Raw genomic sequence first — 17,132 nt, forward strand, 5'->3', positions numbered from 1 at the left:
GACCACAGTCGGTCAAGCGAACAACACAAATCTCCCGCCATCGTAGCACCTGTTATGTATATCTGCTGGTTTATAACGTTTTGGAATAAAAGTTGAGGAAAATTGGTTTTGAATTCGTGAGACTCTGCCAAAAGGGACATATTATGAATTTACATTTCCAAAACGTCAGATCTTGTGGGGTGTTCCCAGTCTGCAGTGGTCAGTATCCATCAAAAGTTGCTCAAAAATAGTACAGAACCTGCAAATGGGAACATGCTGTGCCTATAGGGTTGAGCTAGTGTTTTTCCAATCAAAACTATATGATTTTTAATGTGTTTTTTTTGTTTTCTTTTCTTTTAAATTAAACGTCTGCTTGCTCTGTCCTATAAATCAAACATTGGGTACATTTACATAGCCAGTAAAAAGATCTAACAAGAATAATCAGAATAAATATAATTATATACAATAGAGTGTTTGTCCACAGATCAGAAGGTTGCTGGTTCGAATCCCGCTCTCGACATAATCATCATTGGTTTTAAAATATCTCTTTCAATTCTTTCATTTTGGTCATTGCCTCAGTTTTTCCATAATTCCTTGACAACAACTACACCAGATTCAACTGTTCACATCGCATTTGAATAATCTAGTAACTCCAGGAATCAGATAATGATCAGATTAAGATAAAAAAAAACAACAACTTGTGCACGTAAACAGCACCATTATTTCAAGTATTACCAAATATAAGTGTGTGTCTGTGTGTGTTTTTTTTCTTTTGGCAACCTCCTACTCGTTTAAACTAACACTGGATTACGCACGGAATCACAAATAAACAAATCTAATCTGCCTGCAACTCACAATACAAATAATCTTCTACTGCCACATTCAAAATTGCATTCTTTGAGAGATCGTTTTATTTCTCAAGGTTACGCTTATAGTAAAAATACAGTGTTGCTAAACTGATTTCTGGTCCATACTAAACCTTTCCTTTCTATTATTGATGACTCTGCCCTATAGGTAACATCATCATTCATTTCCAGATTCCCCGTAACTTTGTATGTACACACACCATGGTAATAAAGTACTACTGAAGTTCCCGAGTGCAGTACTTTTGGAGAAAATGCTATCTGGCCTCCTGACACATCCCATTGCTCTTACAAAGCACTAACCACTCCTCTTATCTGATAGATTGCTTTTAATTTGTCTTCCAAGCCTTGTCCAGACTTTGTAGAAGACAACCAAAAGGGCATAAAAGTTTAAAGGGGGTTTTGTTGCCTGCACTAAATCCTCCTATAAGCTCTGAGTCACTTTGATAGCTTTGTCTATAATTCCGTACTCTTAAAACGCTTACAATACCTATATCGGGCTATGGCTTGTTTTGATAATCTCCACTAAAATGTACAAGTCTATATATTTGGACCATTACACCTGACGTTATCTGCGTAACTCAACTATCCCGTCACGCAGCGGTCTTTCTTCCATGTTGTATATTTATGATGTTTTCTTATTCTTTTCATCATCAGCCAGAGAAAATTGGCCAGTCCCCCATTGCCCCCTCGTCGGACGGAGACAAAGTGGACCTGGAAGCCTTCAGCGAGTTCACCAAGATCATCACTCCCGCCATCACCCGCGTCGTTGACTTTGCCAAAAAACTGCCCATGTTCTCAGAGGTAAATATACAATACGTTTATATAAGGACTTTTAGAGGGAGTTACTATTTCAAATGTCAAATGGTCCTAGACTCCTAATGCAAAGTTGGAGAGGTACCGTACACTGATTTTTATCTACACTGGAAACAGCTGCTGGTATGTATTTATCATGAAAAGAATGGGAACTTATATAAAACTGAAAAAAGTATCTGTACATGATCGTCACATGTGTTGTATTATATATTGTGTAGCTTTTACTGAATGCTTTCCTCCGATGAGAAGGGGACGGGCTCAGTCAAACACAGTGTAGGAACATCTCCATGGAGACGATGTTTCTGTGGATGTTAGCCACAACCAATGTTTTACTTTACCAACTTTCAGAAATAGTTTTCACTTTAATCGAAAACATGCATGGAAGCAGTAGTAGTAGTAGTAGTAGTTGTAATTGTTGTAGTAGCAGTAGTTGTTGTTGTAGTAGTAACAGCAGCAACAGCTGTAGTAGTAGTATTTGTTGTAGTACTTGTAGTAGTAGTAATAGTAGCAGCAAAACCAGCAATCGTAGTAGTTGCAGTAGCTGTAGTAGTAGTAGTAGTAACAACAATAGTAGTAGTAGTAGTAGTAGTAGTAGTAACAGCAGTAGTAGTAGTAGTTGTAGTAGCAGCAGTAGTAGCTGTAGTAGTTGTAGTATAGTAGTAGTAGCAGCAACAGTAGTAGTAGTTGTAGTAGCTGTAGTAGTAGTAGTAAAAGCAGCAGTAGTGGTAATGTAGTAGTAGTAGTGGTTTTAGCAGTAGTTGTTGTAGTAACAGCAGTAGTAGTAGTATAGTAGTAGCAGCAACAGTAGTAGTAGTTGTAGTAGCTGTAGTAGTAGTAGTAGTAGTAGTAACAGCATTAGTAGTAGTACTAGTAGTAGTAATAGAGGAAGAAAGTTGTACTGTAGTAACTTTACACCACTGAAGGGTTGTTGTTTGCTTTCTCCACTGATGGGATCCAAAAGTAGGTCACCAGGCGTGTTGTGAGCAAGTTGCAATATTCTTTTGTTAGTATTATGTGAACTTATATGAGACATTAAACAGGGTTAGACTAAGGTTAGTTATAGACATAATTATATCCTGCTCCCGCGAGGCACTGGTAAACAATCTGTGCATTGTAACAGCACCACTCCGCTGTTCCACATATACATTTAATTACATTATATGTCTTCCCTATAGCTATAAACCTCGTTAATTTCCTCCTATAGGCTTTAATATATACTTTTGTGCTCTAGTGAAACCGCATCTGTTGACTACTTTGTGATAGGTGCCACAATATGCTGCCCATAATAAGAATATTAGCACATTTGTCTTTTCAATTGTGCCCATAGCAAGACAATCACTGTGGATGTATCGCCATCATCTCCCGCGTCACCCATAGTTCAGTGTAATATATGAGTACTTTATATGTGTAACTGTGTGATAATGGTCATCCAAAAGTGCAATATTCCTATACATTTATATGACAAATACTTTTAAAATGTAAGGAAGCCATAGTATGTTCTTACGTAGTGACGTGGGAGTACTTTTTGTCTCTGATTGTAATCTTTGGGTTGTGTTTGTATTATCTGGTCCACTACCTTGTAATCATTGTGCCCACAGCTCGTAATGAGGCCTTCTCTGATTGGATAATTACCAACGTCCATACGGCAACAAAGACAGTCAGAGTTTGAGGATGAGACTGAGATAGCAACTGTAGGTAGTAGCAGTAGTAGCAGTAGTAGTAGTAGTTTTTGTAGCCACATATGTGTTTAAAATGCTATATTAAGTTCTGTGGGTTCAGTGGTGAGGAGGGAATGATGCTACAGTTGGGAAATGTATTGAAAAAATACATTTAAAAAATTATTATGATTCTCAAATTTTTCTTCTGCTTTTCCAGCTGGTGTTTGGTTGAACTATGTTGTTTTTTTAATCCTAACAGTGATCCAAAATACAGTAATGCTAGCCTCCTCCTGTTAATGCATTTATTCTAAAAATCTACAATTATATTTATGTAATAGGTAGTGTTTGTCACTTTTATCTGTTTTATAACTGTTTTTTCTGTAAAACTAGATCCTTGCAAAACTCTACCAGAACCATACCAGGACCAGACCAAGACTAGATCAGGACTAAAGCAGCACTAAACCAGAACCAGACCAGGACCAGACAAGGACTAAACCAGGATCAGACTAGGACTAGACCAGGACCAGATTGGGTCTAGGCCAGGACCAGATCAGGACTAACTAGGACTGAAACAGGACTAGACCAGGACCAGACCAGGACCACACCAGGACCACAGTAGGACTAGACCAGGACCAGACCAGGACTAAGTCTGGACCAGACAAGTACCAAAGCAGGACCAGACTAGGACCAGACCAGGATCAGATCAGGACCAGACTAGGACCAGACCAGGATCAGATCAGGACTAGACCAGAACCAAACCAGGATCAGACCAGGACCAGACCAGGATCACACCAGGACCAGACCAGGATCATACCAGGACCTGTACATGCCAAGGCAAACGTACATTTTTTTCCATTCCAGTGACAAAAAAAAATCTCTAATTTCATGTTAAACCTCTTAGTAATTGAAACCTCTGCACTTGCTAAAATATTCAGTTTATTTCATACACAACTGATTACAATTTGCAATCAGCCATTTCCATCTTCATATAGACCGGTGTGTATATTCTCCTCCCTGTTCATTCTGCTGCAGTAATTACAGATAGCAATCTCCTACCCACCAGAAATGAATACATTACTTTGAATCTTTGCAATAAATGTACCGTAGGTGTTTACTGTAACCCACAAGGTACAAATTAACAAGACAAATCATGCCCAATGAATCCCAATTATTCCACTCAGCTTTTGTGTAAACATTGAATTCTCTAAGTCCATGGATTTAATCAACAGCTCGGGCAGGTTGGTCAGATCACACTTTCATATCCATGTAAATCAGGCCTGTATTACTTATAATCTCGTCTCATCAGTGCATCTTCGCCGGGCTCCCAGAATCCTCCGTGCTCCTGTCTCTCTCTTTAAATCATCCTCAGCGTTCACCTGTGCCACGTTCTGACCCCCTTTCATTTATTCCTTGCCCTTCGCCTTCTCTCCCTGCCCCAACGCTGCTTCTGAATCTCTAATATGTTCACGAGGGCTCGCTTAAATTAAGGTGTTTGAATAGGAAAAGCCAGGTATTAAGGTAAGTAAGATGAGGCTTGGCAAATAAAGGGGAGTTTTCTTTTCTTTATCTGGTTTTTCCATTTAGTAATAATAGTGATAATAATAATGCATTTGGCTTATATAGAGCTTTTCCAGACACTCAAATAAGCTTTGAAAACGTCTCTATCTCCACAGAGACAAGCGCAAAATAGATGAATGTAATGCCGCCCCGTGGAACATTCTGTACAAATGAATGATTACTTTCCTTTTGAGTCGTTATTAAGCTAAAGTGTGTGGTTTTCCAGCTGCCTTGTGAGGACCAGATCATCCTGTTGAAGGGCTGCTGTATGGAGATCATGTCTCTGCGCGCCGCCATGCGTTACGACCCCGACAGTGAGACGCTGACCCTGAGCGGAGAGATGGCTGTGAAGAGGGAGCAGCTGAAGAACGGAGGGCTGGGCGTGGTGTCGGACGCCATCTTTGATTTGGGCAAAAGCCTGGCGCAGTTCAACCTAGACGACACAGAGGTGGCACTGTTACAGGCCGTGCTGCTCATGAGTTCAGGTGAGTTTATAATGTGACACTATAGACCACATGTGTCAAACTCAAGGCCCACGTGCCAAATATGGCCCTCTACCATCATTTTATGTGGCCCTCAACAGGGTAAATTAAGGTATGATGGTTTTAAAAAGTCATTTTATCAGGAGATACACAGTTACACGGCCATATTTTTACATCGAGGCAAATACATATGAAATATTTGTAACTTGAATAAGTAATAAATACAGAAACAACGAATTAAAAAGATAAAAAAAGAGGTTAGATTTATTTTACATCTGGCCCTTTTTGCTGATGTGGCCCTCGTTGAAAATGTGTTTGACACCCCTGCTATGGATGGCAAAAAGAGGCGGACTGATAGAGTGTGATAATGAAATTAAAGTACCAGGATCACGTAGACGGCAGTAATACGAACATTTTAAGCAGCAGTTACAGAGACCGGAAATGCGCCCGTGATCACTTCCTATTTGTAACGCAGCGGCTAGCAGGTTAGCTATGTCCATTCATATATACAGTTTATACGCTACACCTAAAAAACAATATATATCTTTCTGTCTTTTGTCAGTTGGGTTGAAAAACACTTTGACTAGATTTGAGTAGACATCGTGCACCAAGACATCTGATTTTATTATAAGTGGAATAATACTTGTTCCACTGATAATCGTTTTTCAAGATTAGTCCAAATCAACTCATATTAAGATAAGTGCTACTCAATCCAAGCACCCATTCACTTTTATTATTTTTTTTAGTGTGTTATTATGTTCCCTTACGATTGTACAGTGGCAGAGAGGTTAGCTTCAACTGTTACATCCATCAATAGTACAACTCTTCTATTACCCCTTAGTGAATGATTTTTATTATGAGTGTTTGACCATGTATTTCTGTCCACATAATAGCGTTGTGGAGTGATGCCATATTCTACGATGTGAAAGTGACGCATCTAAGGGATTTTGTTCACTTTTGCTTTGTGTATTTCTTTGTAATTCGTGCCAAAATGGTGTAATCCCCCATGTGTGCCAGATCATACAACAGGCAGCCTAAGCCAATAGCCCTAACTTTGATCACTGACAGATTAGAATAGTACTTTTAAATATGTCAGTAAGTATGTTGGTAGTTTGCAGACATTTTAAAGAGAATGTAGCCTGTTACACACCTGAGTTGGTTTCTGCATAGTTTGGGATGTTTTCTGCCTAAAGAATGTGCCCATGTGTCCTCCAGACCAGTCCAGGGCGTCTGGCTGGAGATTTCTGAGTGTCTACATTCGCACCAGGGGGTCCTGCTGTCCCTCTATGATCCGATCATATAAAACATATGTGGAGGCCCGCCATCACATTCTGTCTGCACGTTTATCTGCAACACTTAAGCAATACCCTCCAGAACAGAGCCGGGAACAATTGTTTGGGATTTGATTTCTCAGTGTATCGGAAATAATAAAAGGATGTCCAGAGGTGGATGTATCAAGAGATATATTGTAGAGCTATAACTGGTCAACGATTATTCAGTAAATAGCAGCACTGAAAGATTTCAATGAATTCAAAACTGCAATTGGTGCAATAGTTGAATTATTTCAGTAACATAAATCGCCCTGCAAACAACTAAATCTGCCTATTTCTGTGTAAAACCTGCAAACCCTGTAGTTTTGGGCTCTTTAAACATTTTCTGAAATGCATGAGATACTTTTATTAATTTAGCAGTTCATATTTCAGTCTTCTCTCAAATGTTAAGGCTTCTGTTTGTGGTTACACTCTGCCATGAATGTTGTCACAATTGATTGCAATAATATACTTGGTTGTAATAGTACACTTTGTAATCATTTTTTATAGTTGTAGTAATGGTAATAGTAAGTAATAGTATTGATAGAAATACTTATAGTGAGCGAGCAAATTATGAAATTACAATGAATTTGATGTGATCATGTAAAACACATTCTATGCATATAAATATTTAGCTCTTAAAGTAGCTCTGTTATGCAAAATGGACTTTTCAAAGCCCTTAACCTTAAGACATTTACTCATTCAGTGTTTGCTCTCTACTTACTTTGTTCTCCAATTTTATTTTATTAATCTGTGATACACACAGCGTCATATAATCATTTTGGTAAAAAAATAAAAAATCTGCTACTCAACTAGTTTGATCTGCAGCTATCCATCGGAGGTACAGAGTGAAGTGAGCCGACTTGTTTTTTTTATTCAGTTGTTTTTTGCTAATTGTAACAGAATGGCCATGGGTGTCGTAGATTGTAGCTGTATAACAACACAAGCACAATATGTCGTCTTTAAGTGTGTGTGTAATTTCCCTTGTGGATCCGATGGGGGGACAGCTAAAACTAATATTGTTAAAACCCTGATGGTTGATTTAATACAGCAAGTTAATGTCTCATCACTAATAAAAATAGTTCAACATTTGTGAATTTTTGGATATTTCATGGCAAAGTTCTGTGTAATCAATAGGGAAAACTGGCGCTTTCTCCCAGCTGGGACTATGACATCATCACATTATAAAATCTGAAGCTCACCAATACTAGTATGTGCAGTACTTCTACTCCCTGTCACATTTACAGTACAATGAACTTTAGTTTAATCTAGCAGACCAGTTTGTTTGCCTGTTTACCTTGACATGTTTCCACTCCTTACCCACTACTCCATGTGACCTTCTCTCTATGCTCCACAGACCGCTCGGGCCTCACATGCATGGACAAAATCGAGAAGTGCCAGGAGACATACCTGCTGGCGTTCGAACACTACATCAACTACAGAAAGCACAACATTCCCCATTTCTGGCCCAAGCTCCTCATGAAAGTGACCGACCTGCGCATGATCGGGGCCTGCCACGCCAGCCGCTTCCTGCACATGAAGGTGGAATGTCCAAACGAACTCTTCCCACCCCTCTTCCTGGAAGTCTTCGAAGACCAGGAGGTTTGAAATCACCACAACAACACATTGGAAAGGGAAGAGGCTGAAAGATCGGGAAGTAGGGCCGCCATTTTGTTTTTGAAAAAAGTTGACTCCGACGGCAGGAATCGCGACATATACGTGGTTTTGAAACTGGAACAACTGACGAATCCACAACTCACCAGCAAAAAGAGAGTCAACCAACAGGGCTTTTGTTTTACCTCCTCCTTTTTACGCTTTTTTTGAAAACCGAAAATGGGGGCCCTTCTGTCTGAGCATGATGTCTTATTTAGTCCGAGTTGTAGCCATTTTGCCAAGAACGCATATATATATTTATATATATATATCTATATACATGTAACACGACAAAACAAACCCACACCTCAGTCCTTCATATAGGGGACCGCTTCACCCCGTCCGATTCGATGTAGTCCTTTTATACATCACTGATTTTTTGTTTTGTTGTTTTTTTACATACATATTTCCAGCTTCCTTGCTAACCAGCACCTCTCAGTATTATGTCTGAAGTGTTAAGACAAACTATACAATACAAACATACGCACACTTACATTCAGCAAAACACTGCACGTTGAAAATTTCAGCTTTGTCGTACAATGGCTGCTGTAAAAGCAAACCTACCAGACCTAACTATATCTGAGCCGTTACAGCTGATATGGAGCTCCTCGACTTAAATACATGTCTCAACTGGTGCTATACTTTACAAAGCTCCTCCAGTTTTATAATTGTGTTATCTACTTGCAGACCATGGCTCCATATCTACCTTCATGTGTGTCATTGGACTGTCTCCGGTGGCACACACACACAGACACAGATACACACACACACACACACACACACACAGAAGTTAGTAGACCTGCTTTGTCATTGCCTTCGCTGCCTTTGCCAGCAGCCGAGCATCTTATGAATGACAATTAAGTCCTTCTCTGTTCAAGGAGGCACTAACGGAAGAAGGAGAGGAGAGAGGGATGGAGACACTTAGGAGGCCAGCAGAGCCATGTGGAAATAAGATTTAATAGTCGGTGTGAGATGCAGAGCCAGGGGTCAGAGTAGATGTATGCTTCAGAGGAGGGCTTAAAAGCAGCAGAAGGCAGCAGAGCTCATGTTACAGACACTTCTCTATCTCCTCTAAACAAACAGCACCACCTCAGAGTAACGAGAATGCCTCATTTACTGTTCACACTGCAGCTCAGCAGTGTCTGTATGCGCCCATACCTGCAGGGTGTGGGGTCCTCCTATTGGGGGACCTCTCTCAGTGCGGCCCGTCCAGGCTGATCACACACATGCCTTTAACCACGGGCCTCACTGAGTGCAGGCTAACGCCAAGAAGGCTACTACATTTACCTCAGACACACCCCGGGCTGCGCCCTGTGCTGTCAGGCACTACCTCACTCTGGACACAGGGCCGACACACACAGTCCAGTGTCACACACACGTACAGTCGTACACACACCTCAGTGCTGGTTTTATGTGATACCACTGAAGACAGGAGGGCCAGCCATGCCCACACGGAGGGCATGGTACCCATACATTTGGCTTGTGTTTTTGTTTTTATGTGGGACCAAGTGTCACCCAGAAGGACACTGCGGATGTCCCGCCCAGCGGACACCCAACAAAGCCAGATCCGAGAGTAACTCAAACCCACAAGGCCACGCCCACTCGAATAGAAATGCATAGAAATGGCTTGAACATCTTCCGGTACACTTCTGATCAGCCACTGGATATTGTCCAATTTTTTACAATTACTCAACAGAAGCTTTTTTGGTCTTCACGTTCTACCGGTGCTCACGAAAATAACTCCAGGTCCACTGCTATGTCCACAGCAGTACTCACTACTCTCAGACACAAAGGCAGATTACTGTATAATTTCATCAGAAGAGGCCACTCTGTTCATTCCAATTCTTGGGGCCAAGCCAAAACTAACTGGGTTTACCACTCACTGCGTTGGAACAGGACAAAAATAGAGACTGAAATTGTTTCATAATTGATGCCAAGCAGTAGACGATACTGAGCACTTAACGATGGCTATTGTGCACCTCTCAGAAGACACCAGTGTGAAATCATAACCGCTCAAAGATGGCTGCTCCTCACTGCTTCAGTTTTGCAGGTCTTTGGAGAAAGTGGAACGGCACAACATCAAATCGAATCTCATGCAAATCCCGAGCCTCCCCGTCTGATGTGACCCTCTCTGTGTCGTCGCCCCTGCAGCCAGGCTGCATGGAGGTTTTTGCACTACCGCAATCCCCCAAAAAACCCCAAAACTTAAATCACTTTGAGAAACCATACGCCTGCATATGTGACCCTTCCTCAGGCGTTTGCAACTGCTCTGTTAAACAGAACAGCTCCTGTGGGCCCAGTCCCAAACCTGTCCCAAGCCTGTCCCCCAGTCTCAGTATTCAAACACAAATAACTGGATTCAAGGGATGAGAGATCTTTCTGGTTTTCCTCGCCTTTGCTCCCTTTTTTCAAATCATCCCTCTCTGATTCCCTCCCAACTCAAATATGCAGTTTGTCCCAGAAAAATAATTGAACCCAACCCAAAAACCTAGGCCGTTTTCCTTGTGAGACAAGGCTGGCCAAAAGTGAATGAATGTGAAACAAGCGGTGACGGAGAGCGAGAATGTGCGCATGTACGAGACGAGAGTTTGGGATTATGGATTCTTTTTGAAAAACGCAGAGGGCTTAAAAAGAAACCCTCACTGCCATTAGAGACATGGATGCGAACCACGGGATGGTTGTGAAGACATTGTTAACTGGAGAAGGGAGGCACAGGAATATTATGTACGCGCTCCCTTCTCAACGCAACTCATCCCTCAGACAGCTGACAACCCTTCAGCGTACCCCTCAGCTCCTTCCAAACAGGATAGTGAAAATGTCTAAACTGAAGCAAAGTCAAAGAGGAAATTATAGAGATGCAGGTTTGAAAACATGTCTTTGTAAAAGAACAGTACGAAAGAAGAAGAGGAGAAGTATCGATGTGTCCTTCGTTGTGAGCTGACTGGGTATGTGTGCGACACTCGGGGTTACGACGCTGCTTGATTAGAAAAAGAAAAAAGCTATAAGAAATGAGTATAAATCCATGAAACAAAAATGAAAAGATGACTTTAAAAGACTCCTGAACAAAAATTATAGGAGATTAAGCTTTTTTCATTTTATCATTGTTTTTGTATTTTTTTTCTCTGTTTTTTGATGCTTAAAAACTGCTCTGTGTAAAAGATAAAAAATACAGCTGTAGTCACTTTTGACCATGCGTGCAGTGTAACAGAAAAACTATTTCACTTCTTTTCCACATCTGTAGTTTGTGTTGATAAGCCAACTGATTTGTCCGTGTGTCCGTCCCCTTTTATCAAGAGGAATCTTTCAAACAACAAAACAGGAATCTTTTTTTTTTTTTTTTTTTTCTTTTTTGTATTTTGTTTGTTGTTTTTTTAATGAAATACAACTTTGGAAAGAAAAGTTTAAAAACACAAAACACAAAAAAATGATACAAAGAAAAAATACTAATAAAAAAAGTTACACAATCTTATCATACCTCACACAACACGAAACTCAAAGGAACTTGGGAGGAGTCATATTTTGCAGGCACATGTACAAGTGCAAAAATGCATATATTAAAAAGTCTATGTTCAGATAATACTTGCTTGTCTGTACGCATCAGTACAAGTTACAAAAGAAACGACTTTATCGAGCTATGGGGCCTTTTCGAAAATTGGACTAAGGCGGGGGCAATGGGGATGCACACATTGGTGACGTCCTGTTATGAGGCACAGCAGATGGCAGATTGTAGACCATTTAAAAACCTAAAAATGTGAACGCCCCATAGCTGGATCGAAGCGGTGACTTTTGTATTATTTCTGAGTGTTTTTTGGTAATGAATGTAGCTGACAGGATGGGCCTGGACCTGAGCCCGGTGCCCACAACCTATAACTTCCACACACCAGCAGAACCAATATAGTGGTGTCACATAGACGTTACCAACCAACCTACAAAACTGAGAAATATATTGCCCGTCTGCAAGGTGCAATACGATGTTGTATGTATTTTTCTATGTTCTGTTTTTTGATTTCCATTTTTTTTGTTTTTGTTTTCTTTTGGCCATAACCAAGGATGTAAATACAGAAAAAAGATTTAATAATAACAGACCTACAAAACACTCAATGTACCAAGATATATAAACTACAGTGAACTCATCCGCTCCATCCTGATTGTCATGTAGCTCAAAGATGTCTGCTTACATACATTTGTCTATATATGTATGTGTGCACTTTCACTATGGTGCATGACGTTAATCATTGAAAACCTGTGCCTCCTCTTGTTCACAAAGAGATAGATTTTTCTTACCCCTCATGTTGTCGCAGTGGCACTAGTCTGTGTAGTGTCTAAATCAGATTATATAAGTCCCCCACTTCCCCGACGACGGAGCTCGCGTTGCCAGCGGCCACAGTGGCAGAAAGGTTAGTGGGGCGCAGAGGGGGAGGGGCAGGGGTCAGGGGATATTAATAGATGGTACAGGACTTAAAGTGCATATGGCAGGTTAGACTTTCACTAAAATACAGTTCATGTAATTACATTTCAGATTTTTTATAAATTGGTGGAGATTATAATTTTAGAGTAGAAATGGCATACGTAGAGTTAATTCCATAACAGTTACCTTGCGACTGTAATGTTAATAATGGCCAAAGCTTAACTAAATTACCCAAAAGTTACATTTATTTAGTTAAATGAAGGTTTAAACTTCCCTTCCTTGAGCATAATTGCATTGGTGACATAGATAGATGTGTTTTTTCTGCAAACTGCCACTTAACTAATGAAAAACTATGATCAATATTTGCCACAGGTACTATCGCTAAACAAATTAATAACTAGAAAAACATGAAAACCTGTCATATGCACTTAAAGCAGGTTCAAAAGTGTGTGTGTTGGCGCACGTGGCTGCTGGCTGCATGGCTCTGTCTCAGGTGGAAAGCGCTCCCCATTTGACCACCACTGCCTCACTGGAGCCAGATAGAAAATCTCACTCGATGCTAATCACTAACAAGGAATGATTATGCTTAATACAGGGTTAGGGCTATGGTTTAGCGTGCCGGCTGTATGTTGATTGCATTGCTTGTAATGTAATGCAATTTTGTGGCATCTCAAAACACTACAAAAATATAAACCTAACCATAGCCTGATGAAAAGCACTTAAAAATGGTAAGATTAGAGATAGAACTTACAAAGTATCTTCTTGCCTTTTGCTGAAGAGTTACCACAACAGATTGGCACTGGTTGATTTAATTACATCAGATGCCATAAATTTCCATATTTTGCCTTTTGCATAGGTTTTAGATCAGATGCCCTTTAGAAATGGGTAGTTAAAATGTAACTTCCATGTGAAGGTTTTCTAGGCTGGCTCCTTCATAAATGCTCCATGGATGTTCTGATCATGTTTTGTTCTAACATGTTGACACATTGGACAAGGGTTAGAGATTGTCTGTGCTGTTTTATGGTTTTTGGTTGTGTTCGGTTCCCCCTCCCCTATGCCAAATGTAAAGTTTATGAAGACATGCAAGTAGCAAGATGTCTATGCAATTTCCCTCTAAGTCCCTCTGAGTGGCTGAACCTCATTGTTAACAGCGAGCCAGTGTCCGAATCAGATCAGGACCAGGCGGTGAATCCAGAGGTTCTTTGACCCTAAAAAAAGCAAAGACCCTTGCTACTTTGTCCTGGGGCAAGGGTCTGGACTGGCCTATAGACCGGTCAAGTCCGGGTCCCGAGAACTAGTCGGAGGGGAACTGGGGATGTTGTGGAGAATAAGATGTTTGTAAACTGTTCAGAAAGTTGTGTGTGCGCGTCTATCTGTCGCTCGGCGGGCTGGGTCTCATTTCACCAGTGCTCTCAAATTCAGGTGGGTGGATCCAACTTTGAATCAAACAATTTTCAGCACCTCCATAAATCAAAACCTTTCCCAAAATGTGTGTGAGAAGCTTTAATGTTTTTACTTTTCCTCGACTAAAGAAATGTAATGTCACTGCGGGTTATGTCAATCAGTGGGATCAGTTTACGTCATCCTTTGCAATCAGAAATGTTTAAAAAAATCGCCCAACTGAAAAGACAACCTGTTGACCCTCTATTCTTCTGAAGCACTTAAACAAGAAGCACTTTGAATGCCCCCAACCAAGCCCATTGAAAATGGAAGAATCATGGTTGATATGAGTATTTCAATTGCAGCCAATGCCAAATGCCCTTTGCACCATTTGAATTAGTCTAAGCCTTTATTAGAAAACAGCCTTCAGGCTAGAGCCGAACGACAAATTATTAAGTTTACAAGTAGTTTTAATGAAGTGCAATAAGTGAGTGAATGCTGTGTTTCTGGTCCAATCAAGTCGTCCTGCCATTTGTGAACAGAATTAATCTTTGGAAATAGCTTTGTAAAATTCCCCCTCACCTCGAGAGCACTGGCCCCTCCCCTCCACAGCTCCGATCCACGCGCACGCCACACACAGACCACTTATTGTGACTGGGTCAAGGAAGCTATTGAAGGATTCTCTCAGGTAAAAGAACATTTTCTAATAAATGATGATGAACCTTAGACGAAAACAACATTGTTACTTGATGTTTTGTGTCTTCTTGAGTCTGTTCTGTGATAGTACCTCACCCGTACTTTACATCCATTCATGCTTTTAGTCTGGTTCTGTCCGGATGGGAAGCTCAGTTTGTCATGTGACACACCACCATTTTGAAAAGCCAATATTATTAGTCAGATTCAAGATTATGATTATATTCTCTTTTTCTTAAAGTGCCAGCAGCAATATCCAGGTCTGCCATATACAAATACTATATCTAGAGTCTTTTACAGTTTTCCTTTTGGAGCTTTCCGTCCACACCCTGGTTTCTCAGTGTGCTAACTTGGCTGTAACATACTGGATGGTTTCCGCATGGCTACCACATTGAGGCTGTGCATGTACATAGGTGCGCATGTATCTTTGTTCCCGTGGTGCGTTTGAATGAATGTGTGTGCGTACGGCGCTGATATCTGACCTGCTTTGCTTTTTGTTACCCCTTAAACCTTTTTAAAAATATACACAAAAACAAGCACCTTTTTTGGCCGCAACGCTTTGGTACAAGTTGCGTACTTGTTACTATTACCTTCGAAGAATGTAACTCATTAAGTGTTCACTGGGCTGAGGGGAGGAACAAGACGTAGTGGGAAATCAAGAGCTGGAGTTGTAAGATTTGGGCGATTTTTCAAAGAGTTTTGACAAATAGGAGACAAATTGTTGCCAGCAGAGCAGAGATTACTGCCGCGGTTGCAGTTTGAGGCGTTGTAATTTTGTTTCTCTTTCCAAATGATGGCCTTATTGATTGTTGCTGCCTCCTGTGTAGCATTGTTTTACAACGTGTTATAGGGCACTAGAGGATTTTTTCTAGGAGAGAAATGCATGCTGTAGAGTCAATGGGATCGGAGTGAATTAGCGTGGCATTTTGTAGCTGTCCGGGGCCATCCCTAGAGTGATTTCAATATTAAACAGACACACATAAAGACCATAGCTTTGTCATGTCACTACAATAGGCGGCAGTGGAGGTAATGAAGCTCTTGAGATGCAAACTAATGCAGCGGATCAGCATGCAGGATCACACGGAACAAATTGCAAATTAAACAGCTTTATATGACTGTTATGAGCCAAATCCTAAAATTACCCAATAATAGCACATCACTCCATCCTGGTCTCTGGACTCCTGGTAGATTTCATAGGTTACCATAGAAATGCCAAATTCGTTCTAAACAAAAAAGCACTTACCATTATTGTGTGGACGGCTTCTCACAGTGTTAAGTGTTGCTGAGACTATCCACACAAAGATGTAATGGCACGAACTGTTAAAAGCTAAAGTTGACATTAGTTATTAAGGCAACATGGTGTGTAACTGTTTAGATTGGGCTTTTTTTTGCTAACAAAGATTTTAAAAAGTTGGCTAAAAATGTTGAAAATCTCTGCTTTCTGTGCTTAGGCAATGGACCTATCTCGCAAAGACAAAGATACACAAGATAAGCTAAAGTATTACTGCTCCATCTGTTGAGTAGTAGATTTGCGTTCCTGGGCATGGAGCATTGTATGAAGTGTCTTGCCCAAGGACACAATGACAGTCTCCGTTGAGTCAAACTTGGGTTTAAACGATACGATAATACAATACAAGGCCATGATTTATTTAAGCCATGCACTCCAAATCGCCAGGTTGTCTGCGACGCCATTTTGTGATGCCTTGAGAACAGAAAAACGATATCGTCGAGTCAAAAGTCCACATCTCTGCATTATGTTGTCTTAATAATTAGTCTCAAAGTTTATTTTTTACAGTGTCGCGATATTATTTTAAACGGGTAGGAATTTGTATGCCTAGACAGCGAAGAATGTAACCAAATATATATTTAACAACACAATATTGGTACAGTATATGGACTTAAGCTATACAAGAGATTTGATTGGTATTGTGCGATTAAATGTGTTCTAGTTTGAGGAGATGCGTTCTTATAACTCTAATATATGCAATGCTTTCTTTAGGGGGGTTCAACAAAAGAATTGGGTTGCTCAGGTTTGACAAGCCGGCCTTAAAGGGTGCTTCTCCCTCTCCCTAACTCCATATCCCTGTCTGTCTTGTGTCCTTCACCACATCTTTCTGAAAAAAATACCAACTTCTTCGGCACATATGACACACAACAATAAAAACAATGCAAAACTGGAATATCTTCTCAGCTGTCTGGACAGTTTTACCACTCTCCGTAGCAGGTCCAAGCCACTTATTCAACACCAGCAAAAAACACCAACAACCACCTCTTTACGGCTCCGATGTCCACCAGGAAATGTAATTCTACCACCTTTTTGCTGTTTACGAGCC

At 40.6% G+C, this 17,132-nt stretch overlaps 1 protein-coding gene across 1 annotated transcript in view; it reads left to right on the top strand.

Annotated features, from left to right (window-relative positions):
• Positions 1-16,149, top strand: part of LOC117387355 (thyroid hormone receptor alpha-B) — a 60,554-nt gene extending 44,405 nt beyond the window's left edge. Inside the window, exons 6-8 of the mRNA XM_033984857.2 lie at positions 1,500-1,646; positions 5,100-5,358; positions 8,023-16,149. Of these exons, the coding sequence (XP_033840748.1) occupies positions 1,500-1,646; positions 5,100-5,358; positions 8,023-8,273 (657 nt within the window). The 3' untranslated portion in view covers positions 8,274-16,149. The remainder of the gene's footprint in view (positions 1-1,499; positions 1,647-5,099; positions 5,359-8,022) is intronic.
• The last annotated feature ends 983 nt before the right edge of the window (positions 16,150-17,132 follow it).

Source organism: Periophthalmus magnuspinnatus, chromosome 19 (genome assembly GCF_009829125.3).
Source record: "Periophthalmus magnuspinnatus isolate fPerMag1 chromosome 19, fPerMag1.2.pri, whole genome shotgun sequence".
NCBI lineage: Eukaryota > Metazoa > Chordata > Actinopteri > Gobiiformes > Gobiidae > Periophthalmus > Periophthalmus magnuspinnatus.